This window comes from Balaenoptera ricei, chromosome 2 (assembly GCF_028023285.1).
Source record: "Balaenoptera ricei isolate mBalRic1 chromosome 2, mBalRic1.hap2, whole genome shotgun sequence".
Lineage (NCBI taxonomy): Eukaryota > Metazoa > Chordata > Mammalia > Artiodactyla > Balaenopteridae > Balaenoptera > Balaenoptera ricei.
The window spans coordinates 176,692,458-176,719,834 of record NC_082640.1 but is presented as its reverse complement, the minus strand read 5'-3'; the positions used below and the strand labels follow the sequence as shown (position 1 = coordinate 176,719,834).

At 53.9% G+C, this 27,377-nt stretch overlaps 1 protein-coding gene across 3 annotated transcripts in view; it reads left to right on the top strand.

Annotated features, from left to right (window-relative positions):
• The window catches only part of ITPK1 (inositol-tetrakisphosphate 1-kinase), a 212,833-nt gene that overhangs the window by 77,613 nt on the left and 107,843 nt on the right, over positions 1–27,377 (top strand). For all 3 annotated transcript variants that reach the window (XM_059914865.1, XM_059914864.1, XM_059914863.1), the window contains one exon: positions 13,474–13,498. Coding sequence is in view for 1 of the 3 variants with exons in the window: in XM_059914863.1 (XP_059770846.1) it covers positions 13,474–13,498 (25 nt within the window). In the remaining 2 variants the exon portion in view is untranslated. The remainder of the gene's footprint in view (positions 1–13,473; positions 13,499–27,377) is intronic.

The following is a 27,377-nucleotide window of genomic DNA, read 5'->3' as shown; positions in this document are numbered from 1 at the left end:
GGAAGCTGCCCTTTGCTGGCACTGAAGCGTTCTTCTCCTCTGGCTGGACTCGGGGCTTCCTCTTTTTGGTGTTTCTCACTTCTGCCCAGGGCACCGGCTCTTGGCTTCGGGTTGGCGGCCGCTGTGACACCCTGCGTGGGGCTCTCGGAGGGATTTCTCTGGCTGTTTGGGGCCTGTTGCCATGGCTCCCAGCTGCAGAGCCTGGCAGGGTGGGAGGCCGGGCAGGAAGGAGGTGGGGCACGTGCCTGCCTGCAGGGAGGAGGCTCTGGGGCTTCAGCTTTTGGTGGTGGGGCCCTCTGAGGCCCCGGGCTCGTTCTCTCCTCCTCGGGGGGCCCAGAGGGCCGATTGCTCCTTCTCCTCGGGGGTCAGAAACCTTTAGAGATGGGGAAGGCCTCCTAAGACGTTAGCCCCATCCCCTTCCCCACGTACCTGTCTCCCTTCTGTGACACGGGCAGCCAGCCTTGGCTTGAATGCATCCTACCACGAGGCGGTCACCACCTGCCTGGACAGCCTTGCTTGGGGAGCCGGCAGCCTCTTCTACAGTTGAGCCGAAATCTGCTTCCTTGTCCCTCTGCTTTGTAGGAAGGGTTCCTCCTGCTTGGAAAGTGTGGATTCCAGGTGACACAGTGGCCTGAAGGAGCTGTCAGCCCCTTGGAGAGGGGAAAACAGGCGTGCTGGCTCCCCTTCCCTCTGGGCCTTGGGTGACCCAGGTGTGTCCTGTCCCCACTGCACAGTGGTCTTGGGATGCCTGTGGCCAGTCACAGCTCCTCAGGAAGCCCCTTCTGGGCTGTTGACCCTCAGGCCTCCCAGGGGCCATGACACCCCTCCTCCAGGCTCCTGGGGGTCAGGGGTCTGAGGAAGGATTTCAGCCCAGACTTGGGGCAGTGGTTGGGCCGGGGGGAGGAGAGGCAGGTCTGTCCAGAACAATTCCTCCTCCAGAAATCCCAGAAACTTCACCCCTAGCAAACCTGGCTGGACCTGCACCCTCATAGATCACTGGACAAGGATGGTCTTTGCTGACAGACCAGACCTTAGACTGTGGTTCTGCTGTGGCTTGTTTGCTGTGAGTCTTTGGGTGAGTTCCTTTTCTTTTCTTTCCTTTTCTTTCTTTCTTTCTTTTTTTTCAATACATATGTATTTTTTCCATCTTTATTGAGGTATAGTTGACAAAATTGTAATATATTTAGAGTATATGGTGTGATGATTCGGTATTCCACATTGTGGAAGGATTAATTGAGTTAATTAACACATCTATCCCCTCACATATTTACTCCCCATCCTTTTTTTGGTGAAAACAGTTAAGTTCTACTCTCAGCAAATTTCAGTTATATAATACAGTATTGTCAACTATAGTCACTGTATTATTCATTAGATCCTCAGACCATATTCTTCTGATAACTGAAAGTTTGTCCCTTTACCAACCTCTCCCCATTTCCTCCTGCCCCCAGCCCCATCCCCAGCCCCTGGAAACCACCATTCTGTTCTCTGTTTCTTTGAGTTTGATTTTTTTTTTTTTTTTTAAGATTCTGCTTAGGAGTGATACCATGGAGTATTTGTCCTTCGCTCTCTGGCTTTTTTCACTTAGCATAATGTTTGGGTGAGTTTCTTAACCTCTCTAAATGTCCTCTCTTGAAAAAATAGGACAGTCACACCCCCTAATGCAGCCTTTGAAATGAATGCTAAGTGGCCATTGTTGCACATCTCATAGGCCCCTCCTGGCCCCCGCCTCCTACCCCTGCCTCTTCCTCCATCCCCTTTTTCCCTGAGTGGGGAGTGAGGGGCTCAGGAATTACAGGTGTTACCAATCATTTGTTTGGGTTGTATCCAGGCCTTTGGAACCTTCCCTGAAATTTGAGGGTCTCAGAGGCACCAGATGAAGCCACTGCTTGTTTCTAGAATTTGCTGCTCAGTGCATCTGAAGTGGGCAGGGGCCAGGGCCTGATACCCCGGGCCTGTAAATGGGGGCTCTGCAGGCCCTCTCTGGCCCCAGTGTGCCTAGGTGCTGGGCACAGGCTCCAAACGCCTCAGTTTGGGGAGTGTCTCTTGCATCCACTTGGCAGCTTGGAGCCGTGGCCTTTGCTGGAGCCAGGTGGCCTTGGAGCGGAGGGTGGGGAGGCCTAGGTGGTCTGGGCATTTCTCATAGACCTTGAGGTGGACCCAAGGGTCAGGAATATCACCCCTTCCCCCAATTTACAACCAAGCCTTCCAGGCCTGGGGCCTTAGGTCTTCGCCACCCAGGCCCTGGGCGCCTCTTCCCATCAGGGACCCATGTCTGTGTTTGGTTATATCCATTGCCCCTTTGGAGTCCTGCGGGCACTGTGCGCGCTGAGCCCCAGCCTCCTCCTTGGTGACTGTCGAGATCCCCCAACGAACCTCTGGACAAATCTTAATCTGCCACCAGCCCACACGTGGGCACTCTGAGGGAGTGTCTGAGATTCCGGGGGTGGCAGAGCTGCGAGAGCCTTGTTGTTGGGATAGACAGAATAATGTCCCCCTCCGCCCAGTTGTCCTCAGAACCTGTGAATACGGTCCCTTACGTAGCAAAGGGACTTTGCAGATGTGATTAAGGTCAAGGATCTTGAGATGGGAGACTATTCTGGATTATCTGGGAGGGCCCAGTGTCATCACAGGGGTCCTTATAAGAGGAGGGTCGGAGGGAGATGTGACAGTGGAAGCAGAGGTCAGAATGATGTGGCCACAAGCCAAGGAATGCAGGCAGCTTCTAGAACTGGAAACGGCAAAGGCATGATTTCTCCCCAGAGCCTCCAGAAGGAGCACAGCCCTGCTGACCCGTTTTAGACTCCTGACCTCCAGAGCTGCAAGAGAATACATTTGTGTTATTTTCAGCCCTACTTTGTAGTAATTTGTTACAACAGCGGTAGGAAATGAATATACTGTTCTGATGCACTGCCTTTTTCAGAACCCGTCAGGAGGGACTAGGTCAAGGTCAGAGCCAGGCTCTGACTCCCTGCCCTTAGTCACAGACCAATGGGTAAGGTTGTTACTTGACTCCCTGGGTCTGCCTTCCCCCCCCCCCCCCCCATCCTGCAAGTAGTTGGGGGTTGGGGAAGTATTTGAATAAGGTGCTTGTGGTTTAAGTTTTCAGAGATTGGGGTTGGGGCTAACCTCACCTTTGCTTTGATGTGACAGCAGCCTTGGTGCTGTGGCAGAGGGGCCCAGGGAACCCCAGTGCCCAGGGGCCCTGGCATTGCCCCAGCTGTAGCTGGTGCTTGGCAGTCTTCTCCCGGCACGCCTTGGCAGCCCCCCTCCTGGCCACCACTGGGGCTCAGCTCAAGCAGCCGTCTTCAGAAACCTTCCTGTGCTCACCGCCATCCCCCAGGGGCTTGCTGTGTTCAAGGGCCCCGTGGCCACCGGCTCCTCTAGGCAGGGCTTGTGGCTTGGGGGTCCCTCTGTTCCCAGGCCAGCCCAGAGCTGGATGGAGAAGGCCAGCAAATGTTTGATGGCAGTCAGACAGGGAACTCTGTGCTCCTGTGCTTGGAGTCCAGCACAGCGGCTGGGCAGAGATTCCCCCCGCCCCCCAACCATGGTGGCTCAAAGAACCCTTCTCTTGGTCTTGGATTCCAGCCCTCGGGCAGGAGGGAGCTTTCAATTGTAAGGGAGTGCTAGCAGCAGGATCTGGGTGGATGGAGATATTTAATCTGCTCTGGAATGCAGCCTGTAAAAGAGTGTCAGCATCCCAGAAGCAGTCCTGGGACACACACTTGTGCAGTTATTTTGAGAGCATGTGGTACCTTGAGGATAGGTGCTAAAAACAATTCAGAACTTCTTGGGCAGGCTTCTCCCTCCCCCAGTGGGTCCAAAAGGCAGAAATATCAGCACAGGGATTCCTGCCTCCCTTCCTGCTGGAGCTTACCTTGTTCACTGGGCTGATGTTAAAGTGACTTCGCATTCCTGGGAATAAGAAACTGCTCTGAAGAGAACCGACTGAGTCATTAGCCCTGAGGCAGGCCGACTGACTGCTGGGGCTGGGGGTGGGGGAAAGCGCTGGAACCAGCCCTGCCTGATGCCCCTGTGGGTCTCCCGCTCCTAGGGCCCATCCTTAATTACGAGAAGGAAAAAAGTTTAGCACCTGCAAGGGGGTAGTGAAAGACCTAGAAAGAATTTCAAGTAGAGAATTTTTATATTGAAAAGTGGAGGCGTTAAGGGAATTTCAACATTTATCTTCAGATGAAAAGTCAGGGCGATTTCTAATCTGAAATGTGACACTTTGGATGCAGCAGAACACATTCTTGGGTAATCTCCACCCCTGCCTCAGTTTCCCCACCCTGAAAGTCGAGGGGGTGGGGTTTTAAAGTGCCTCAGCCCCTGTGCCGCCATGTGCCTCCATAGCAAAGGCCTTTTGGCCCTGGTGGTTCTGTTTTCCTCCTGGAGATGCCGGGAAGGTGAGTCACTAGCTCTGCCTCTTGCCCACATCCTGGGTTCATGAGGAAAAGCCAATTCCAGGCACCCCATGGGCTCGTTCTAGGTCGGAAGGGGCACGCTGACTCATGCCACGGCGGGGACCCTCTGGCCCACCTCCTGCAGGTGGGGCACCTAGTCAGGGGGAAGGTCTTCAGTTACCGAAGGTGGGGACTGTCCAATCAGGGGAAGGGTTTTACATTCCCCCTGACCTCCCACCTGCCCCCCCCCCCCGCCCCCGCCCCGAGAAAAAAAGACATGCTAGCTTCCAGTTTATCTGGTTCTTTCTTGGAGCTGTCCAAACAATTCAAATGTTTGCACTGGCTTTAAAATTCTCTTCGTATTTTGCCTTTGTATTGGGCCATTTCGCTTTCTGGCGCTGCGAAGAGAAGACAAATCCAAATTACGAAACCATTGACAAGTGAACCAGGCTGACAAGTGAACCAGGCTGCCGAGGACGCTGACCGGCAGGGGCACTGAGGGATGAACTGGAGGCCGTCAGCCTCATTCAGGAAGTGCTTGCAGAGTACCTGCCAGGTGGGGGGTGTCGGTGGTGGGCACGGGGCACTGGAGTAAAGAACAAACTCTCAGACCTCAGGGGCTCACAGCCCAAAACTGAGCACAGAGCAGTCTTTTAAGTGTCCATGGCTGTGTGGCTAAAGAGCCATTATTTCTGCCCAGGGAAGGGGCAGGGAACAGCCTCTCGGCAAGCATGATGTTTGAGCTTCCCCTGATGGATGAGCAGGAGTTTTCCGGAGGAGGAGGGGCATTCCAGCAGAGGGAACAGCTTGAGCAAAGGCACAGAGTTAGGTCAGGCCTGCGTGTTTTTGTAGCATAGGGTCTCTCTTGGGGGAGTTTGATGAAAGGAGGGACTTGCGCTACTCCCCCCACCCCCGATGCCTTGTGTGCTGCGCCTCCAAATGCCTTGTGCTAGGTACTGTGCTAGGAATCTGGGGTGTAGACAGAGGGCACAAGCCCCGTTTCCTCAAGGAGCGTTGATCAGTCAGGTTAGGCCCGGTTAGGCTACAATAACAGGCATCCCTGAGAGGTTTGCAACAACAGGTTTATTTATAGCTCATTCAGAGTGCCCTCTGGGCCTGTGTGACTCTCCAGGGCTGGCGGCCTCCCTGGGGTGGCTCAGTGCTGGTCCTCTGCATCTCGGCATTTCTCATTCTCGGCACTGTGTTGCAGATCATTCTCTGTTTAAGGGCTGTTCTGTGCCTTGTAGGGCCTCTACCCTCTGGATGTCAGGAGCACTTCCCCCACGTGTGACGATCAAAAATGTCTTCGGATGTTGCTGAATGTCCCCTTGGGGCAAAATTGCCCCGGTTGAGAACCACTGCTAAGCTGAAGTTCCTCTTAATAGAGTTTTTTCTGGTTCCCAGCCTGGCTTCATAGCTGCCCAGCCATGTTTCTTTCCAGGAGTGGGTCTGGGATGGCTTTGGGGGCCGTCTGTGCCCCCGTGCTCCCACAGTTGCTGAGGACCAGGAGGACTGGCTGGAGAGCCGACCACTGGCCATCGGATGCTTCTACTCAGGAGTGACACGGGTCACTTCTGTGCACATTTCCTTGGCCAAAGCAAGCCACGTGGCTGTGCCTAGCCTGGTGAGTGAGTGAGTGAGTGTGTGTGTGTGTGTGTGTGTGTGTGTGTGTGTGTATGTCCAGGGGAGTGCCCAGGAGGAGGAGAGCTGTCATATTGGTGGTCACCATTAATGTCCACTTTACTAGCTCTTAGCCTAGCAGGGGGCAGCGGCACGGAGCCAGGCGTCCTTCACATCCATGGTCTGTGCTGGGGTGTGGGGTCTCTGAGGAGGACGGGAGCCAAGGAGGGCTCCTAAGGAGCTGTCCTCGAGCGTGGGTTAGGTGGTGATGCCGGTGTGGCATTGGGGCGGTGGGGACAGCATGTCCCTCTGCGCACTCGGGTGAAGGAGAAGGCCCAGCCGCCTATTCGGGGAACCCTGAGTCCTCGGGAGACATTTCGAGGGCCCTGCCTTCTGCAGGCTGGGGAGAGGCGGGGGCAGGGGGTTTGCCTGCAGGCCTCGTGGTGCTAAAGGGCCTGTTATTCGGGGCTCCTGAAATCTGGTAATTACCAAGCCGTGCTACAAATGGCTGGGATGTGAATGTGCCTGGCTTTCCACTTATATAATTATACACTTCCCGTCTCTAAGTGGTTTTTAGCTCTGGTGCAGGTGCAGCTTCTTTCTCCCTGCCCGTTGGCGTGGGGGAAACCTGTGTTTCCGGGTTGATCCCCTCTGCTGTGAATTGCTCCGAGGCAGCCTGGCCAGCCTCCCTCCCCAGTGGGGTTATCCTTCCTCTGCTGTCCTCTGTGGCCAGCCCTCTGCTGTGCCTGGGTGCGAGGCAGGTGGCTGTGGCTTTGCATATCGTGAGAAAGCAATTCTTTGTTGTTTTTTTTTTTAAATTAATTAATTTATTTTTGGCTGCGTTTCATCTTCGTTGCTGCGCGGGGGGGCTTTCCCTAGTTGCGGAGAGCGGGGGCTACTCCTCATTGCAGTGCGCGGGCTTCTCATTGCGGTGGCTTGTCTTGTTGCTGAGCATGGGCTCTAGGCGCGTGGGCTTCAGTAGTTGTGGCACGCGGGCTCAGTAGTTGTGGCGCACGGGCTTAGTTGCTCCGCGGCATGTGGGATCTTCCCGGACCAGGGCTCGAACCCGTGTCCCCTGCATTGGCAGGCAGATTCTCAACCACTGCACTACCAGGGGAGTCCCAAAAGTTTTTTTTTTTTTTTGATGTGGACCATTTTTAAAGTCTTTTATTGAATTTGTTACAATATTGCTTCTGGTTTTTTTTATGTTTTGGTTTTCTGACTGCGAGGCATGTGGGATCTTAGCTCCCCAACCAGGGATCGAACCCCTACCCCCTGCATTGGAAGGCGAAGTCTTAACCACTGGACCACTAGGGAAGTCCCAAGAAAGCGATTCTTGATGAACCCAAGGGCCCCCTTTTTGGCAGACTTCACTCTTCTTTGGTCGCTGCTCTGCTCTCTCAGAGCACCTGAAATTCTCCCAGCTGTCACGGGACTTTTCTTTCCTTGTTGGTCAGAGGGTACCGCTGTCTCGGCCTAACCCCCTCTTCCCTGCTGACTCACCATTGCATGTGCTTCGCTTGCCCGCAGCCCTCGGTTCTCATACTTGCTCTGGAAGGTCTGGAAAGGTAAGACCCATTTAACAGATGTGAAAGCTGAGACCCGGGGCTGCTCAGCAACACGTCCTGTGCTTGCTGCTGGTTTTCGCAGGCCCCGCTCTGCTGTGAGGCAGGCCTGCTGGTGTCCCAAGGTGTACCTTGTTACCCTTCCTGATGCCACACCCAGCGGCTGAGCCTCAGGCCTTATGGTGGCCTCTGAGTGGTTTGGGCTGGTGCCTCTGGATGGTCCTGCCTCCCTGGCTTCTGGGACCTTGCTCTTTTCTAGTCCTCTTGCTTTTGGTCCTCTTCACTGGACTCCTGTCCCCCCTCTCTACGCCGTGTCATTTGGGGTAATTTTTGTCGTCTTCAGGAAGCGGGTGCTGCTCTTACTAAGCTCTGCTATATTAAGCAAGACAGTGGCCAGTGACAGAAACTCAAAATCCACAACTGAAAGTCCAAAGAGGGCAGGTTCTAGGCCGGCTGGATTGGGGCCTTGCCCTCTGGCAAGGGAGTGCTGGCCTTTTCTCCTGGCGTAGCCTCCTTCTTGAGAGCCTGCCCACGGCGTCCTCTGACGTTTCCAGGACGTGCCCTTCGTGCTGCTGGCAGTGCCCCAGGACCCGTCCTGGAAAGGCCCCGGGCTGGTCTGGCTTGGGTCCCGCACTCATCCTGCAGCTAAGTGAGGTGCCAGGCCACGTGCCCACCCCCGGAGGGGCTGCAGCCCCTCAGTTTTCTGTTTGCCCACCAGAATCACATGGATAGAGGAGGGGCAGTTCTGAGAGGGCAGGAAGGCCGGGCAGAACAGAAGTAACAGGCCCCCAGCCCCAGCGTGGGCCCAGCAGTCCTGTGCGGTGGGGTCCAGGATTCTCCTCGCTTGACAGGTGAGGAAAGTGAGGCACGAGGTACAGTTGTGTCTGGTTCCGCGTTCTCCTCGTGGGGACGCCCCCCACCTCTTTCACGTCTGCCTGCCTCCCAGACAGGCCTGAACTGTTTGCTCAGCTCAGTGGGGGCTTCTGACCACCTCCTGGCACCGCCGTGGTCAAAAAATGGAGAAGTTGCCATCTTCCTGCGACGCTCCCTCCCGATGCTGGCGTGTGTTCTCAGCCTGCTGCACCCAGACTGTGAGCACCACAGCTGGCTCTGGTTCTTTCGTGACCTTTACTCCTGTCCCCAAGGCCTGGAGGGGCTGCCCCTGAACGAACAAGCCCCCGCCCCTTCCCGGGCATGTCTGGTCCTGCTGCTCCTCAAGCGGCAGGAGTTGCTCCTTGTGGACGAGCGGCTGTTCCACACCTGGCAGCTCCTGAGGACACCTGGGAGCTGCACGAGCCCCGAGTTCCTCTCAGACCCTGCCCTTTGCCTCCTGAATCAGAGGCTTTGGGACCGGACCTTGAATTTAGTATTTTTGACAAGTTCCAAGGGTCATTCTTAGTCATCTATCCTGGCATTTGGAAGCCACTGGCCCATGGGGTGACATTCTGGGCCCCTGGGCTGTGCCCAGCCTGCATCTTCTATCCACTTCTCATGGCCCCCGCCTGCCCTCTCAGTGGGGCTTATGCTTCCACACTCCCAGATGACTTTTGGGAAGGGGGGGACACTCCTTGTGTTATTCCTCTTTAACTTCTTCTCCCCAGTGTCTGTCTGTAGTTGCCCTTCAGTTTTTGTTCGAATGGCAAATGCCGCCTCCTCCTTGAAGCCTTCTCTGATTGCTCTGTCTTCTCCCCTGAAAAGAGACTCCATTTTGTAAGTATTTTAAATTCCCCAAGGGTATGCTCTCCTTGGTCGTCTGGAGAGGGAGGTCCCTTTTGCAAAATGGATCCTCCCTTATGGGATATCCAGCTTTTGGAAAAGCACGTTTATATTAAGAGTTGTGAGGTAGACCTCTGTCCAAAACTTATTAATCCAATATTTATCAAGGAAATGACAATTTTAGAGCCTGTATTTTCTTGAGGTGCAGGTTTTAAGTAAAATTCTTTAATTATTTAACTTTTATTGTTACTTTTTCTATAATTTTAGAAGTAGTATCTATGCTCATTGTCGAAAACTTAGAAACTACCAGAAAATGAAAAGAACCACACATCACTTTACTGCTGCAGCCACAGTTAACACTGCAGTGTGTTCCCTCCCCATCTGTTTCCCCGGTGCCCGAGTATTTAAATGGGCTTAGAATCCAAACTGGATGCTCTGATGCGTGACAGTCCAGTGGCCCCGGAAGGGGTGTCATGGCAGCTCCTCTCTGAGCAGCACAGGGGAGCTTTTCTAGATAAATCCTGAGCTCCTCTTCTTCACGTCATCAACTGGTCGATTGACCCATGCCTTCATCAGGCATCTACTTTATGCCAGACCCTGGGAATGCTGGCAACTGTTATTTTGTAAAAAATAAAAAAATATAAATTTCCCTAGTTTTGGGGCATGCGTTAGAGGCACCTGGCACAAAATTCAAGAAATGCACGAGGGTGCACAGTGAAAAGGAAGTCTCCTCACATCACCTCCCAGCCACCTTTGCCCTTGCCCTTGACTAGAGGCTGGACCACAACTATTTTCTGGTAGTACTTTCAGATTCGTTCTGCATATATGCAAGCATGCCTTTTTTGTCCTGGATGTTGTGCTTAACCCAGATAACTGTCTGCGGCCCACAGGGTTTGCATGTTGCTTTCCCGTAGCAGTGTCTTGGAGATAGCGAATGCAGTATGGGGCCTGGAGCACTTCCTTGTTCTTTTAACTGCTGCATAGTATTCCTTTGACTGCATGTAGTTTGTTAGTGGCCCCTCTTGGGGGGTTTAGGCGCTGCCAGGCTTTTGCTGTCTCGGGCAGTGTGGCAGTTAACATCCGCAGCCTGAAACGCTTTGCCCGTTCAAGTGTGTCTGTGGGGTGAGGTCGAGGAGCTGGGGTTTTCAGGAGGAGCAGTTTACTCAGTTGACGACAGGTTTGGTTTCTCTTCCCTTCTCCCCCTCCCGTCTCCCCCCCCTCCTTCGCCCCCTCCTCCCGCTTCTCCTTTGGTGTCATGATTCAATTTCTGAACTTTCTGGTTAGGGCTGGGTTTCAGGAGCCCGCTGCTCAGGAAATGAACATTCTTGGTACCTTTGTTCTGCAGAAGCTTCAGGCGCAGAAGGGAGCCCCGGCAGGCTTATACCGTATTTTCCTGAGCGGGCGGTGATGGGGTGTGCGGCATCCCACCACCCTAGGGAACGTGGTTTTCCACTTGCGTCCCTACGCTCCATTACACCGAGGCCCTGGGGCATGGAGACCAGGCTTGCCCTCTTGGCACCTCCTGAGCCAGCTGCGCCATGACTGCGTGGTGTGGGGAGCCCGGCTGCAGAGCCAGCACCCGCTCTCCTGAGGCAGCCGGGCCTCAGCTTGCCGGTCAGAGTAATGGGCAGTCACCGCGGAAGGTGCCGCGAGCGCTCAGTGGGCCTTAGCTCCTCTCACCACGAGGGTGTCTGGTGTACGTGTGGCCGGATGTGTGTGGAAAGGGGACCCGAGCCCTCTCTTTTCTGCCAGAGGCGCAGTTTATCCTGTTCTTGGTGCTCTGAGCTGCAGAGAAACTGCACTGGCTCCTGGGAGCTCAGCCCCACTTGAGGTTGTCAGTCTGTCCTCGAGACCACTTTTTTTGTTTCTTTTATTTCACGTGTCCCGTCTGTTTTCAAAGGGAGAGTCCTGTTTGTTTTTTAGGACAGGGGTAAGGAGGGTGGGAACTGTCTGGGCTGATGTCTGATGTGGATGGATCGGAAGTGACCGCAGCTGCCTTCCTAAGGACGTGAGAGCCACGTGCCGGGATAATCTGGATGCCGAGAGAATTAACTCGGAGGGAGAAGCCAGGCCGGGCCCGGCGCCTGGCAGAAGCCCTCTCCACCTGGTGTGGGTCACGTACACACGGGCCTGTCTCCTGCAGGCCGTCTGTCTGTCCCCGAGACTCGTCACCTGAGGCTCCCCCCTCAGCTGTTGAAGATCCCCATCCAGGGCTGCGGATGGGGACGGGCAGGGTGAGGAGGCACGCTGAGCCCAACCTAGCCAGTCACAGTCACAGGCCAAGTGACCGTGGCAGGTTGCTGTCACCGATGCTCCCTGGGGGCCAGGACGGTCTGGGAATGAGGCAGGGGCTCTGGGGTGTCCACAGGGCTCAGAAATGAATGGTGTGGGTTGTGAGCCGATGCCTGGATGTGACATGGGTTCCAAGTGACGCCGTCTGTCCCCCTGCCGTGGGCTCTGGTGGCCCAGGGCGGTGCAGTCGTGTCCAGCCCGTCCCCTCATGAAATCATGGAAGCAGATGCATATCGGCTGCCATTCCTTCCAGAACTGCAGAGAAAGCTGAGTGACGGCGAGGACCCTGAAAGCATCAACTACTGTGGTTTTCAGATTGGGTTCCTCGGGGCCCGGGGTCCTGGGAGGTGGTGGGTGTGGAGCGCCGGGCAGTGGGGCACGCCCTGCAGTGTGACCTGGTCACCCCCTGCTGCGTCGTGCTGTCTTACGTGGTGGCCTCCTTGTGAGTTTCCGCTCTGTGCCCCGGCGCTCGGAAGGTGCTGGGAAGTGCTCGTTGGAGGAGCTCAGTGACAGCCGTGAGGGTTGGCGGGCGTCACCCCCGCTGTGCCGTGTGAGGTGCCGCGCCGGCTCACCGTGGCCTGGAGGTTCCCCTGGGGCTTTGTGTCGTCTCCTCCCTTAGGCTGTGAGCCTCCCGGGGGCCCGAACCATGGCTGTTTCATCTGTATTATCCCCCAAGGGCCAAGCCGGGCACAGGAACCGAGCTGCGGCTCCTGCATCTACGTTCAGGGGCGTCTGGATGCCAGGCGGGCGCACGGCGAACTTGCCCAGACCCTGCTCCAAGGAGGGATTGAGAGCGAGAGGGCCCCAGGCCCTGACCTCGCCTGATCACAGCCTCCTCTGAGCGTCTGTGGGGACTCAGCCTCTCTTCTCAGGAAAGCGCGCACGGCCCGGGCTGTTGGCGTGCTGTCTGCGGTCCACCCGTGCTCCGCCCCCAGGGGACAGCCCGTCGGTGCTCCGGAACCACTGGCTGGGAAGCGGTGCCCCAAGTTCACCCGGTGTGTGCAGGCCGGGAGAGGACATCGTGAGTCAGGGAAGGCTTCCTGGGAGAGCGTCTGTCGGAGCCGAGTCCTGAAGGCTGGGGTGGAGGGTGGAGACCGAGGCTTGGAGATGCCACGCCGCCCTGCGTGTCCCGAACCGCTTGCAGTAAGGGCTGAGGGTAGGGGAGTCGGCAGGGAGCCTTTGTGTGCTCCTCTGGAGACGCGGACCCCAACCCAGGCTCCACGGGGTGGGGTGAGTGAGGGCACGCTTGTGGGAGCACGGCGGCCCTGGGATTGTGTGGGGAGACACGGGGAGGTCCAGGCCTGGAAGGATATTGGCGAGGACCGTGGTGGTTGAACCAGGCTCAGAGGGCGGGCAGGGTGTCAGTGGGGCAGAGATGGCCAGCAGCGGACGAGCAGCCGGGCAGGACTGAAGGGCCTGGGGCCTCTTGCACGTGGGAATGTGGATGGGCTGCGGTGGGATGGGCTGAGGCCGGCCTGAGGGACTGGGCCAAGGGGTCCGACCTGACCCGGGAGGGAGTGGGGTTGGGGGCTTGGGTTAAGGCCATCGGTGGTGGTGGGGTCTTGGGGTGGTCCAGGCTGGAGCTGTGCCCACGAAGCCTTGGCCCCGGGATTGGCGTACGGGACGGCTGGCCGTGAGCGGCCTCCAGCCAGCTTCCTCTGGGCACCCAGCCCTCTCTTTCAGCCGGAAGGTGGCTTTGAGGACTGGCTAGGAGTTCATAAACCTCCCCCTTGAAAACAAGGCCGTTCTGGGGACCATGGCCTGAGAGGTGCAGCTGCAGTCTCCTCGCTGCTCTGCCTCCAGCTGGCCGTAGTGAAGTTTCTGGAAGGATGCTTCCTGCCTGCTGGAGTAACCTGTGTCTTCTTTGTTTTTCTCCACAGGAAGCGAGGGATAGAAGTCGTGCAGGTGAGTACAGACCACACCCTTGCCGTTGTTCAGCTGGGGGGGCCTTCAGCGTTCACTGTTCCTCCCTCCCTGAAGAGTCTGGGCGCTTGGCCTCTCCTTACGTGCTCTCGTTTTTAACTTCTCTCCCTGTGCAGTCGACACAATTGCCGCCCGGGCGGGACCGAGCTGGAGCTGGCGGTGTGTCAGGGTTGAGGAACTGCTCTGCTTTGCTGGTGCGGGAGTGGTGGCGCCCTTGGCGGGCGTGGGGATGGGCAGGGTGAGGGGCGTAGCCACCCAGCCACTCGTCCTGCTTCCATATGCTTGCCCGGCTCTGCTGCGGGAGCTGCAGCCCCCAGGGCCTCTGCTTCGGCTGTTAGAGCTCTGGGGACGAGCCTTCTCCTGCACTGGACCATTCTTTTTTTTTTTTTTTTTTTTAATTAATTTATTTATTTTTGGCTGTGTTGGGTCTTCGTTTCTGTGCGAGGGCCTTCTCTAGTTGCGGCAAGCGGGGGCCACTCTTCATTGCGGTGCGCGGGCCTCTCACTATCGCGGCCTCTCCTGTTGGGAGCACAGGCTCCAGACACGCAGGCTCAGTAGCTGTGGCTCACGGGCCCAGTCGCTCTGCGGCATGTGGGATCCTCCCAGACCAGGGCTCGAACCCGTGTCCCCTGCACTGGCAGGCAGACCCTCAACCACTGCGCCATCAGGGAAGCCCTTTTTTTTTTTTTTTTAAATGTGTAGTGATAGCAAGTTTTTAAAATTTATTTTATTTATTTATTTGGCTGTGTTGGGTCTTCATTTCTGTGCGAGGGCTTTCTCTAGTTGCAGAGAGCAGGGGCCACTCTTCATCACGGTGCGCGGGCCTCTCACTGTCGTGGCCTCTCTTGTTGGGGAGCACAGGCTCCAGATGCGCAGGCTCAGTAGTTGTGGCTCACGGGCCCAGTTGCTCTGCAGCATGTGGGATCCTCCCAGACCAGGGCTCGAACCCGTGTCCCCTGCATTGGCAGGCAGATTCTCAACCACTGCGCCACCAGGGAAGCCCTATTTATTTATTTATTTATTTATTTATTATTTTTTTTTTTTGCTGTGTCGGGTCTTAGTTGTGACATGCGGGATCTTCCGTTGTGGTGCGCGAGCTCAGTAGTTGTGGTGTGAGGGCTTAGTTGTCCCGCAGCATGTGGGATCTTAGTTCCCCGACCAGGGATCGAACCTGCGTGCCCTGCATTGGAAGGTGGATTCTTTACCACTGGACCACCAGGGAAGTCTGGACCATTCTTGTATTATGGCTGACGTGGTATCATCTTCTCCACCGATGCTCCTCCCCCGGCCCCAGGGTTCGTCCCCCTCCCCCTCGTCACCCCTTTTCTGCTCTCAGTGGCCACATCTGATCTTCCCGATGTGCCCCTGGCCCCTGGAGTGTGGACTGAGTCAGTGGGGGGCTCCTGACCCTTGTGTTGCCTCACCCTGAGTTGGACTGAGGTCAGGAGCTCACTGGGGAAGGAAGGATGGTTGGAGAGAGGAGCTCTCCCAGGGGGTGGGGTGGGGCTTGCCCTGTGGGCTCAAAATAGATGACAGGCTCGGACCGCAGCAGTAATGCCGGGAGGTTGGATCTGCCTGAGAGTGGGGAGGGACGGGGGGTCACGCCAGGGGATCCCTCTGGCCAGCTGCACTTGTCCTGGCAGTGACGACTCACGGGGGATGGGAAGGGGGCCACTGCTCTCTGTGTCGGCATGAAGGTTCCCTCAGCTCTTCGTCAGGGGCAGGCTGTGACATTTGCTCCGGAGGTTTTGCCTGCTCCCTAGCAGGTAGCAGTGGGTCTTGGTGAGACCCGAGGGTGGCCTGGCTGTGCTTGCTGTCGCCCTCTCTGTCCCCGTCCAGGGTGAGTCTGCCTGTCTGTGCAGCTCGGCTGGCAGCCCTTCTTCCAGCTGTAGCTGCAGAGAGGGTAACCCCGGCCGGGGCTACCTCAGGACCGATGGGGAGCCTGGCCCTCCGATAGAATATCTGCGGTAGGTTTTCATAAAAGCCTGCTGAGAAGCTTTCGGAGCCCTCCGTGTTAACTCCGGCCCCAGTCCCCCTCCCCACACCTAGCAGGTTCGGTGGGTGTTGGTCTCAAGCTGCTCTGCTTCTGGGACGAGGGTGGGGCTGGTTGGTGGGGTGAGGCTGGGCGCCTCTGTCTGGCTGCCAGAGTGGCCGGCTGCTGAGTTCTTCCTCCTGGCCTCGCTCTTCATAGCTTGTGGGTTGAACTTGTCACCCCAAGGCTGAGGTTTGTTTTGGGAGAGGAGGTAGTTTCTAGAAGCCTCTGAGCAGCTGTGTATTTTTCATGCTGCCTCTTCTTGGCTCTGCAGTTTCATGATCTGCACTGAACTTTTCTGTGGACCTCAGTTTCTCCATCCATCAAAAGGGGGAGGTCTGAAGCATACTAAAAAGTATGCTTTCAGTGCCATTTCTGATTGATTAGTAGTGGGTACCTGGAGGATTCTAAAATCCGTGAATGGCTGAGGACAGGGATTGATTGGTAATGCCTGCTAGGGGTCCAATAGTGGGCAGAGGAGGTGCAGTTGTATTTGTGTCATTCTGGAGCTAGGTGTCTCCTAGCTAGGTGTCATTCTGGAGCTTAGGTGTTTCCTGCTCCAGGATGCTTTGGTTTAGTTTTGTCTCTCAGTCCTTTTTACCGGTTACCTTGGAAGCCCCCAGATCCTTTGTAGATGCTCCTATACCCACCACCAAGGCCTAGACCCGTAGTTGGAGCGATCGTTGGAGGTTACTGTGTGAAGGGCCAAGTGCTTCCCTGAGGTTAGCTACAGCCTCCCATCAGGGTCCATGAGGAAATTTCTGTTGGGAACTGTTTTTAGAGGAAATGAATTCATGTGCTCACGAACAACCACTGCTTAAAAGGTGAAGAAATATGCTCTACCCCCAATACCTGATTTCTGTTCACACCAGATCCCGGACTATAGCACAGTGGGATGCCACCCCTCCCACGGGAGGGGAGAGGAGGGGGGACGGGGGGGGGTGCCTTGGAGCTTCAGGATGTGAGGGACAACCGAGGGGTCAGTGTGTTCGCTTTACATGGCTTCCTGGGAAGATGAAAACCTTTAATCCACTTTGTGGGTGGAATGAGAAACTGAAGCCATTGTTTTAGAATGTACCAGGCAGAAGAAGAGTTATGAAATCTTTTTTGATGGGCCTACTGTTCATTTTGGTGATGACTTGAGGGAGGAAGTAGTGGCTGGGGACCAGTGTGAAGGCAGGCTGGAAGCTTTCCATGCCGACATCTAAAAATAAAACCCACCACGACACCTCTCTCTTCACCTCCTCCTGGCATCCCCGCGTGTTTGGAGAACTTGAAATTTCAAGACATAGAGAAAAGGCTCTTTGCAAAAATTGGAAACCAAGCCACTTGGCTGGTTTTTTTCAAAATCAGCTGAGCCTCTGTGCACCAGACCACAGGCTGGTGGGCCACTGGCTGCTGGAGATAGGGGTTTGCCAAGTCACTGGGTGGCAGTGACTGAAGAGGTTGAGAGTAAGCATGCCACCAGCCTCCACCCAGTATTTCCTGTGTCAGGTGCTCTGAAGGACATTGTCCCATTTTGTGCAGCCACCTGGTAATGTGAGTGGTGTTTTCACGTCCATTTTAGAGATTAGGAAACAGGTTCAGAATGTTGTGACTTCCCTCAGGGAACTCAGCTGGTAAGCGGTCGAGTTGGATTTGAGTGCAGTTGGTTTGTCTGTAAAGCCCATGGTTTTTCTGATAACTCAGTCTCCCCTGCATGTTAATAGATGGCTCGGTTTAGTACATGCTTCCATACCTGTTATTACCTGGGCTTTGGCTACTATTTAAAAAAAGCATGCTGGGACCTAGGGTCAGGAACCAAGACTGTAAAATGATGTTAAGACCTGCAGTGTTTGTCTTGGTCACGAGAGGTGTTCTTCCAGCTATTGAATGGCAGTAGTAACACTATGGGTGCTAACATCTATTGGGCACTACTGTATACCAGGCAATGATGCCATTTAATGGAAGGAAGCATTTGTGTGTAACCTCTCCAAGGAGGGGGTGGGAGCACATTTAAGAAAGTGACTCTTGCAGATCCTCAGCCTCCTCATGTGTTAGTTCCCACAGCTGATCTGCTTGGGAAGGAGCTTGTAAACTGTCCCATCGGCCCTCCATCCATCTCTACAGAGGCAGTGCACGTAGTGGGGGTGGGAGCCAGACGGCCTGGGTTCATGTTTCTGACCGTCTGACCTCGGGCCAGTTTCCTAACCCCCAGGTGCCTCAGGCTCCCTGTCTGTAAAATGGGGATAATAGTGGTGCCTGTCCCCTGGGATGGTTGTGAGGACGAATTGCATTAATTTGGGTAAAGCAGTTGGCACCGTGCCTGGCACACTGGAAGCTGGTTGTCTACAGGAGAAGCACACACTCTCATTACCCACAGGCAGATCTGAACGTGGTGTGTGACCCTGGGGCATACATCCTTCTTGGGCGCCATGTGACTCGTTGTTAGGAGCTGGGCAGGTGAGGTAGTTCCAGTTCTTTGCTTGCAACAGAATTGAAAGAGGGCCTGATTGAGTTGTCAGCTGATAGAACATTAAAAATGAGTTTTGATAATAAATTACTGTAATTCTTGCCATATAATTCTAAAGGAATTCAGAGAATTCGCTATGGTAAATCTGTTTCCTTTCCACTTTTAAAGCTTATTTGAATAGGTGGTTTCAGCACTATAAAAATTGAAAAATGGAGATAGAATTGATAATAAACACTGCTTTATTCTAGCAGTCGGTAATAGTCATCTCTGGATATGTGAAATAATTTTAAAAAATTACCTTTCATCTCTTCTGAGATGTATTTCTAATAAGGTTTAATTTTTATGATTATTACTTATACAAATTTATAATATATTTCTGTTATATTGATCAATTATGTACTAATAGTAATTGTAATAATAATTCAGTCCAGAAGAAAAATTTTGACACTTAGAGCTTTATGGTCAAATGAAATTAAAAAATTAAGACATTTATATCCTTTTTTTTTGGCCTTGTACTACGATAGACTAATCAATGAAAGGCCTTCAAACATGAAATACATTGATAGTGGAAACATCTCTGAGGGATGTGGATTGGAAATTGGAGTTTGAGGAGGCAGAAGGAGCCTTGCTATCTTTCCACGTGTTTAAGAAGCGTCCGATTCTGTAATTTTAAGATGGATGATGGTGGATCTCAAATCGCTATGGTATTTAGATTCCACTAGATACATTTAAAAGAGAAACAGTAACAGTTTTATGTTGAAATGTTAATATTTACAGTATGTTGGAAATTACATCCTCTACAAGTATTTAAACTTACGATGAGAAATTTTAGATGTCAGCTTGAAATTGTGCAAATTGATATACAGTTTTAAACATTTATTTTGGGGGGTTTGGTTTGAAGGCCACTGCTTTAGAGCGTTACCCCGTTTGCTTCCCAGAACCAGGCTCTGAGGCAGACACCACCTCGGAGAGGGGGGACAGCAGGCCGGCTCTCAGGCCATCAGAGGCCCCGCTGAGACTGGGCCACTCGGCCTCTGGGGCCTGTGTGTCTGCTGAGACTCAGAAAGGCTTTGACAGTGGGCTTGTCTGCAGGCCAGCTGACCTCCCCTAACATGGGTCTGTTAGGCCAAGTGATGCTTGATAATAATAAACACCTGCCGTTACCTGCTCAGGTGGCGTGAGAAGCCCCAGGTGAGCCCGAGTCCAGCAGGGCTGGGAGGAGTGGAAGTCCTGCTCTGTGATCAGGGCTGGGACTCGACTAGAGCACAGGGGGAGAGTGGGACAAGATGCCCTCCACCCCTGTGTCCTCAGGGGCCACCTGTCATGACAGTGATGGTCGCAGGTACCTGTTTGCCTCAGTTGTCTCGTCTGTACTATTGTGATGAGGGTGCTGGACGCACCGGGCCCCTTGACTCCTCCATTTCAGGTGTTACCAATTGGCCTTGCTGAGCCAATGAGGTGAGGGCCCCTCATAGCCGGCAGGTACCGATTGGGAAGACTGGGCCCCCCCTTGCAGCAGGATTCAGCAGACCTTTACTGGGTGCCTGCTGTGTACCAGGCTGCAGGTGCTGGGGACTCACACGGGCCCAGGCCCCATCCCTGCAGCTCTCTGAAGTCTGCAGTTGGCAGCCAGGGGCCAAAGTGCTGGGGATCATGGGCACAGGCACGGAGGAGGGTCCTGACCCCGCCTGGTAAGTCAGGAAGGCTTCCTTCCTGGAGGAGGGCAGGGTGAGCCTGGCTAGTGGCGATGAGCCTCGTCCACCTGACAGAGCCCGGCTGAGAGGTAGGTTCGAGCCCACAACCCCGCTCAGGGCTGGACCTGCTCCCGAGGCCCTTCTCCTCCCGAAACAACTAGGTGCTAAGGTGACCAAGTGCTGAGCACGGCACAGCCGTCACGGCCCTTCCACCCAGTGAACCTTTGTTGGGAGAAAACATTCCTTGGCCACTTGGGTCATCTGTGGCCCGGGGCTCTGCTGAGGGCTGGGCAGGAGGCTTGCGTCAGCCTTGCAGGACGCCTTCCCCTGGGAGCATTTTCCACTCTGACCTGATCTGTGGGGAAGGCTTGGGAGGGAAGCCTGTGAGTTCTCCGTCCCTGGACCCCATCGCCCCTTTCTAGGGCAACCCTGAATTTCGTGGAAGAAGATCCGGAGAGAACAATGTGCCTACTGCCCTGCCCACCTCCAGCCTTGGCATCCTCAGGAACATGTATATCGCATCCCACCCCCTGCCCGCCAGGTTCCGAGGGCTGTCTTTCACCAGTTATCTTCAAAGCGCCAGGGGAGAGGGAGATGGCTGTTAGCACGAGAGGGGTTGGAGTCTTAGTTTAAAATGCAAGTGAGCAAGCTGTAAGTGTGAGAAGTACATTTGCTGGTTCGAGATTCATTGTCCTCCTTACAAATTCCTTGAGAATTCAGACATTACGAAACCCCAGTCTCTGGAGCAGCCACTGTTTCTCAAGCCGGTGAGGAAGTAAATACATTTCCCCAGCTTGCAAAAGAGTGAAGGGTGGGCTGCAGGCTTTTCCTGGGGGTTACTGCAGAGTTGTTGCCCACTTGAGATGTTGGAGTTCTTTGTGTGTTCGTCTCCCCCTTTCTGCACAGAGCATTCAGGGCAGGAGGTTGGGTGGCAGAGGATAAAGCAGAAGAGGAAAGGCTAAGAAAGAGAGACAGACAGAAAGACGCCGAGAGCAGGCCACATGCCCAGGGCTGACGGAGGACTGGGTGCTGGGCATCTGGAGTTGGAGGGGTGCAGTGACAGGGGCCCCGAGCACGTGGGCAAGCCTGGAGGGTGGGAGGGCTTGTCTGTGCCTTTGTGGGCCCTGCGAGGACACAGGGGCAGCAGGCATGAAAGCGGGGAGTGGGCGGGGGGCGGGGAAGGCCTTACGGGGAAGTTGATGCCTCTTGATACAGGATAAACGAGGTGTATGTGTGGGTGGGGAGGTGAGGTATTTGAATGTCATTTCGGGCAGGGAGCACAGCCTGTGCGAGGACCCAGGGGCTGGGAAAGGGGGTCTTTTGACTGCCAGTGGAATGGTTTGGAAGTGCCGAGGCCTCGGCCGGCCGTGAAGGAGTCAGGAAGCAGCCAGATCAAGAGGGCGGCAGGGCCAGCCCGCAGGAGGGCCGGGTGAGCTGACCGTGGGATGCTGGGGGCATCAGAGGGCTTCTCCGTGGGAGAGGTGTGCGCGCCAGTTAGAGGTGATGGGGGAGGGTCCCAGGGGGAGGGCACACGGTGGGGGATTAGACAAGCCGGGCTGGAGGGTGAAGAGCTGGGTCTTCTGTTTGGAGGCTGGGGCTGGAGCCTAACGGGGACCCTGGGGTCTGGCTGGAATGGACGCAGTAGTGGATGGCAGGGGAGACAGAGGGCGGGGTGTGGTGCCTGGGTTGGCGGGGGGGGGGGGGGCGACAGAGAGTGAGGAGTCAGTCCTCAGACTGGGGGGTGCAGGAGGAGGAGCAGCGGGGGGCGAACGCTGGTTCAGACAGGTGTGTTGAAGGCAGGCAGCTGAGTTCAGTAGCTGCTTCCTCATTGAGAGCCGGAAGGAGAGTCACATGGCTGAGTCAGTTGTACGCCTTCCTCCAAGGATTATAGGTGCTGGATTCGCCATTCACCTTTAAAAAATGTATGTTATTTAGTTAATATTTTCACGATTCAAAAATTGTTTTAAGAAGTACGTTGTTAAAGGTGTCAAATGATTAATCCCCAGCTGGGTTCCCTCTGCCACCCACTCTCCCTCCAGGGTGGCCCAGCTGGCTGACCTTGGTGCCTCCTGGATTTTATTTCCAGGTAATTGGGGCCCAGGTAGGGTTGGACACCTGTGAACATTCTTCCTTCCATCTGCTCCCTCTGCTGGGTGCCCTGGAGCCCAGTGTAAGGGGCTTGGGGAATATCGGTCGCCTTGGTGTTTCTTGGGCCCCTGACATCCTTGCAGCTGGAAGAGCCCAGGGCAGCCAGCTGGCCACTTCCTTATGGGCAGGGGCTTTCTGAAGGCCACCTGAGTATGACTCTGATGCTGACCTCTGGCAGCAGACCCCAGTACCTCCAGGGAGGGTGGTCATGGGACTGGGAAGTTGGCTCTGCACAGAATGTTTCCACGTGGCCGTTTGGGACCATAATTGGGATATAGATTGTTCTTGGCTGAGTTCAGCCTCCACATGGAATCCAGAGGTCTGGGTTTGAGTTTCCGTTAGTCTGTTTTCTGACTGTGTGTGATCTCACTTTCCTCATCTTTAAATTGGGATGACACTTAGCACGCAGGACCTAAGACGCCTAATAGAAGCTCAAGGATTGTGGGCTTATGTTCCCTGATCCTTTGTTATGAACGGTGTGGTTTATATGTGTGTAGGGCGGGGGATACAGCTGCAGGTGAAACTGTGCTGCTTAGAAAAATATGTTGTGCAAAGAATGTGATCTTTCTGTCCCCCTGCCAAAGTAACACTTTTCGGTTTCTAACTATTGTGGATTTTAACTTAATTCCTTTTTAAAAGATAGATTTTATTTTTTAAAATTTGAAACACAGATATTTGTATCATTTTCAAAACTTTGAAAGTTGTTTTTATTCTTATTTACTTAACATACATTTAATGAATGGAGTTAGTCACATTTATCTGTAAGCATGATCATTAAAGTATTTTTATAATAGTGATACATGGGGCTGGGGAAGTATTATATGCTGGGGAGCATATCAGCTGTTCATAGTAGCTGTTCAGAAGAGATCATATTTTGGAGGGCAGCGTGGGAAAATGACGATGTAAGTGCTGTCGACGTCTACTGAATGGTTTCAGTTCTGCCTGTTTTATTTTTATTCTTGAGCTTTTTAGGCTTGCTGTTACAAATAGCAACCATCTCCGGCGTCAGTGCAGTCCTGCGTGGCTTCAGAGGGCTGTGAAGCTCAGTTCTGGGGTGTTCTTTCCTGGCCTTTGACTCGCTGAGTCAACTTGAGTAAATCCTTGAACAGAAAGCACTCCGGCCAGGGAAGCTGGAATCCGGGTGCCTGGGTGGGCTCTGCGGGAGCCAGGCACCCACCCCCAGCCCACCCCCACCCCAGCTGCAGCACCGGTCCACACCACGAGTCAGGGTTCCATCTCCTCGTCCCTCTGCCATTGGTGGGCCTTCCGATTTCACTGGCCACCTCGGGGGTTACAACAAGTAAGCACGTAAAAGCGAAAGGAAGAAGAAGCGTGGCGAAATAGGAAGGGCTTAAAAGGGATAGAAAGAGCCAGAAGCAAAGGTTCCGCTTTGAAAGTAGCCACCTGTTTTGAGGTTGTTCTGGGGTGAAGTTGTCTAGAGTGTTACTCAAAGTGTGGTGCCCCAGCCATTGCCTGGGAGCAGGTTAGAGGGCCAGCCCAGAGCTGCCAAATCCACATCCCCAGGTGAGCCGGCGGCACGTTTCCAGTTGCAGAAGCTCCATTGCAAATAGTTGGTGCCCATTTGAGTTGGGGAGGGTGCACCTTCTGGGGCTGAGACTCTGTGTGAAATGGTGAATTGACTTGAGGACCCCGGCGGCACAGCTGGCACTGGGAAAGCAGGAGTGGAGACGGGCGTTGCCTTCTGCTGTTTCGCAGACCACGAAACGTCCTTAAATCTTTCGGGGGCTAAGAAGCTGGCATCTCCCTCTCCAGCCCCCTCCCCACTCTCGTGTTTCTATTTGTGCTGTTAGACCTGTTCAGATGTCACCTTGCCAGTGACACCTTCCCTGCTCCCCCAGCAGACCTCCCCCCAAACTGGAGCTGCCTGAGGACGCGTGCTCCTGGGCCAGAACCCTCCTCTGTCTTTTTTTTTTTTTTTCATGGTATATCTCATTTTATTTATTTATTTATTTGGGTATAGTTTCTTTACAATGTTGTGTTAGTTTCTGCTGTACAACGAAGTGAATCAGCTATATGTGTACATATATCCCCTCCCTCTTGAACCTCGCCCCCCACCCATCCCACCCATCTAGGTCATCACAGAGCACCGAGCTGAGCTCCCTGCGCTATACAGCAGGGTCCCACTAGCTATCTGTTTCACACATGGTAGTGTATATATGTCAATCCCAATCTCCCAATTCACGTGTCCACACGTCCGTTCTCTACGTCTGTGTCTCTATTGCTGCCCTACAAATAGGTTCATCTGTACCATTTTTCTAGATTCCACATATATGCACTAATATACGATATTTGTTTTTCTCTTTCTGACTTACTTCACTCTGTATGACAGACTCCAGGTCCATCCACATCTCTACAGATGACCCAATTTCGTTCCTTTTTATGGCTAATATTCCATTGTATATATGTACCACATCTTCTTTATCCATTCATCTGCCGATGGACATTTAGGTTGCTTTCATGTCCTGGCTATTGTAAGTAATGCTGCAGTGAACCCTCCTGTGTCTGAGGAGGGCAGCACCTGGCCCTGTGTGTGCTCTGTGTTTGCTGGGTGAGTGAATGAAGGACTGAGCCAAGAACTTTCTATTATGGAAGACTCACGTGACATAGCAGATTAGGGAGGGCAGTATAGGGCACGCTGTGTGCCCATCGCTCAGCTTGGTGTCCGTGACCACCTGGCCGGTATCACTTCCTGGAGACCTCGTTCCCCACTGGACAGTTTGAGGCCAGGCTTCACCATTCTGTCAGTTCATCCATGAACGTGTCACTACATGTCTCTGTAAGGTAAGGACCAGCCCTTGTTCTTAACCTCTCGGTGGGCCATTCAGAGGTGGGTTGGGGTGCTGCCAGGTGATGGGCCCAGATTCTGGGTCCGGCCCCTGCACTGTAGCAGTTCCTGGCCCCTGGGAGGCGAATGAGAGGCAGTGCTGGGGCAGGTCCTTGGGGCCCTGCTATCTTCCTGCTGACTTCAGGGCCGCTGGTGGCTGTTAGAAACCCGGGATGTGCGTGAGTTGATTGGGTTCACATTGGTCCCTCCCTAGGAGTGGTCATTATAACGGTGTTGGGGAGATGATCAAAGCAATGTGGACACAGCCTTACTGTGTTCTGGGAACTTCTCTAAGCGCTTACGTGCGTTAAATAATTTAATCCCCACAACAATCCAGAGAAGGACTGTTATTTAGTGCAATTATTAGCTCTATTTGATGGATAAACTTTTTGTTTGTTTGGTTTTTGTTTTTGGCTGTGCCGCTTGGCTTGCGGGATCTTAGTTCCCTGACCAGGGATTGAACCTGGGCCCTCGGCAGTGAGAGCGCTGAGTCCTAACCACTGGACCGCCAGGGAGGTCCCAGTGGATACACTCTTATTATCCCTGCTTTACGGATGAGGAAGCTGAGTCAGAGAGAGCTTGCCCCAGCCTCTGAGCCGGCGTGAGGCAGAGCCGAGCCCAGCACGCAGGCTCTGGTCCATCTCATAACCTCTACACCCCACTGCTGCTTGTGCATCATCTCTGAAACCAGCGCTTGCTTGCAGTTCCTTTGCCCGGGTGTCTTGACCTCTCTCCTGGACGGGCCCATCTGCTGCCCAAGTGCTCTTTGCCAGACAAGCTCCATCTCGTCACAGCGTGGCTGCAGGGCCCAGCGTACAGGGTGAAGACCCTTCCTTGGAGGGATCCACAAAGCCTTTAGCAGTTGGTTCTCACTCTGGGAGCCCAGCCCGGGCCACGCCCTCACGTGCACCCCAGAGCACCGTCTGCAGGGCCTCAGCCTGCTGCTGCATGTATCCTGTCCCGGCAGCCCGCCACGGCCCTCGTCCTGTTCCATCTGGTGGACACGCATTCATCTGTGTGGCCAAGCTCACTGCCACTAGCTCCTCAAAGCCTTCCTGGACCCCCCCAGGCCCAGGGAGCCTCTCCGTCATCTGGGCCCCCTCCACCCTGTGCCCCCAACCTCCTAGGCACAGAAGCTCCCATTCCATGGCATAATCACATATTCTGGCAGCTTCTCCTCTTCTCTGGAAGCTCCTTAAGGCTGTGGACCATGTCTTCTTCTGGGGGCTGTGCCAGCCTGGCGTGCCTTCTGGCTTATAGGCGCATCTTATCACTGAATCTTTGGAAATCAGTGGAAAATAATTAAATATTGTAGAAATATATGAATTAGAAAAGTTCCCTCCCTATTCATTTTATTCTCCAGAAATAACCACTTGCTAAGTTTTCCATTTTTTTTCCTATGCGTGTGCTAATATACCCTTTTTTTTTCTCTTTTGGTTTTCTAACACCTATTTAAAAATCTTTTAATACTTTCAAAACTGGTATGTGAAGATCTAATGAGCCTTTGAGTGGAGGAAGTAGAGGAATAACATATTTGTATATTGTGGAGGGTTCTTAACCTGTGCTTGACGGTGTGTGAAGGCTGAGGCCGGGTGAGGGGTCTTGGAATTTTTTTTTTTTTTTTTTTTTCCCCAGCACTAGCGTGATACGTCACGTAGCACCACTTTGAAAGGTCAGAAAGTATACGTAAACCGGAGAATTTCCCATGTACTTATGAAGTGCTAACTTGTTAGGTTGTCATTTTAGCTATTCCCAGAAAGAGAAAACTGCGTTACTTTCATTACTTTCATAGTCTAGGGATATTCCTGCCTTTTAGTGTTCTGCTCTAAGCTCTAGTGTTTACACTCTTATCTCTTTCCCTGAAGGCAAGGTTAGTAAGACAGGATTAAGTCGAGGCTGAGGAACAGAGGAGGATTAATATTACCCGTCAGGCCCGCTGCTGTGAGGGTACCGGCAGGGTAGTTCTGAGCTTCCTGGTAGCCAAAGCGTGCAGGGAAATGAGATTAGCTGCCATGGAGGAGAAGAACTCTAAGTTCCCAGGAGGGGGAGTAAAAACCATGGAGACGATTGAACCTTCCTTCCTCAAATGTTGAAGAACCTCGTCAGTGTCACAAATAGGAAATTCTTCTCTTGACCTGGACAAAAAGGGAGACTTTCAAGAGAAGCAGAAGTATGGCGGCCTGAGCACATCCTCCATGAGTCCGTGGTGCAGGGACATTGTCCTTTTGGCGGGGGGAGGGGGAGCTCTCCTGGACCACCCCCACCCCCAGCCCCTCTGCCTGGCCAGCTCTCATTCTCCAACACCCCGTCCGCCTGCAGCTTCACTCTGGAGCCATCGGGATTTGCATTCATCTGCCAGCGGCAGATTGGAAATCATGGTGGCTTAAAAGAATTACCATGTTTATTTCTCTCCATGTGAAAGAAGCCGGATGCAGGAACTTAGAGCTGCTGTGTGGGCCCCATAAAGTTGCACGGAACCCTTTTCTCTCGGTGCCACGCCATCCTCCGCCCTGGCTTCTAGGCTCCAGATCACCTCCTTGCTGAAGATGGCTGCTGGGGCTTCAGCCATCGTGTTGACATTCCAGGCCGTAGGAAAGTGGTCAGGGAGTAGGGCACCCCGCCTCGCACCTGAGTCTGTTCTCCCTAGGTGGCCTCCCCAGAAGTCCCACGTTACACTGCTGCCTACCTTG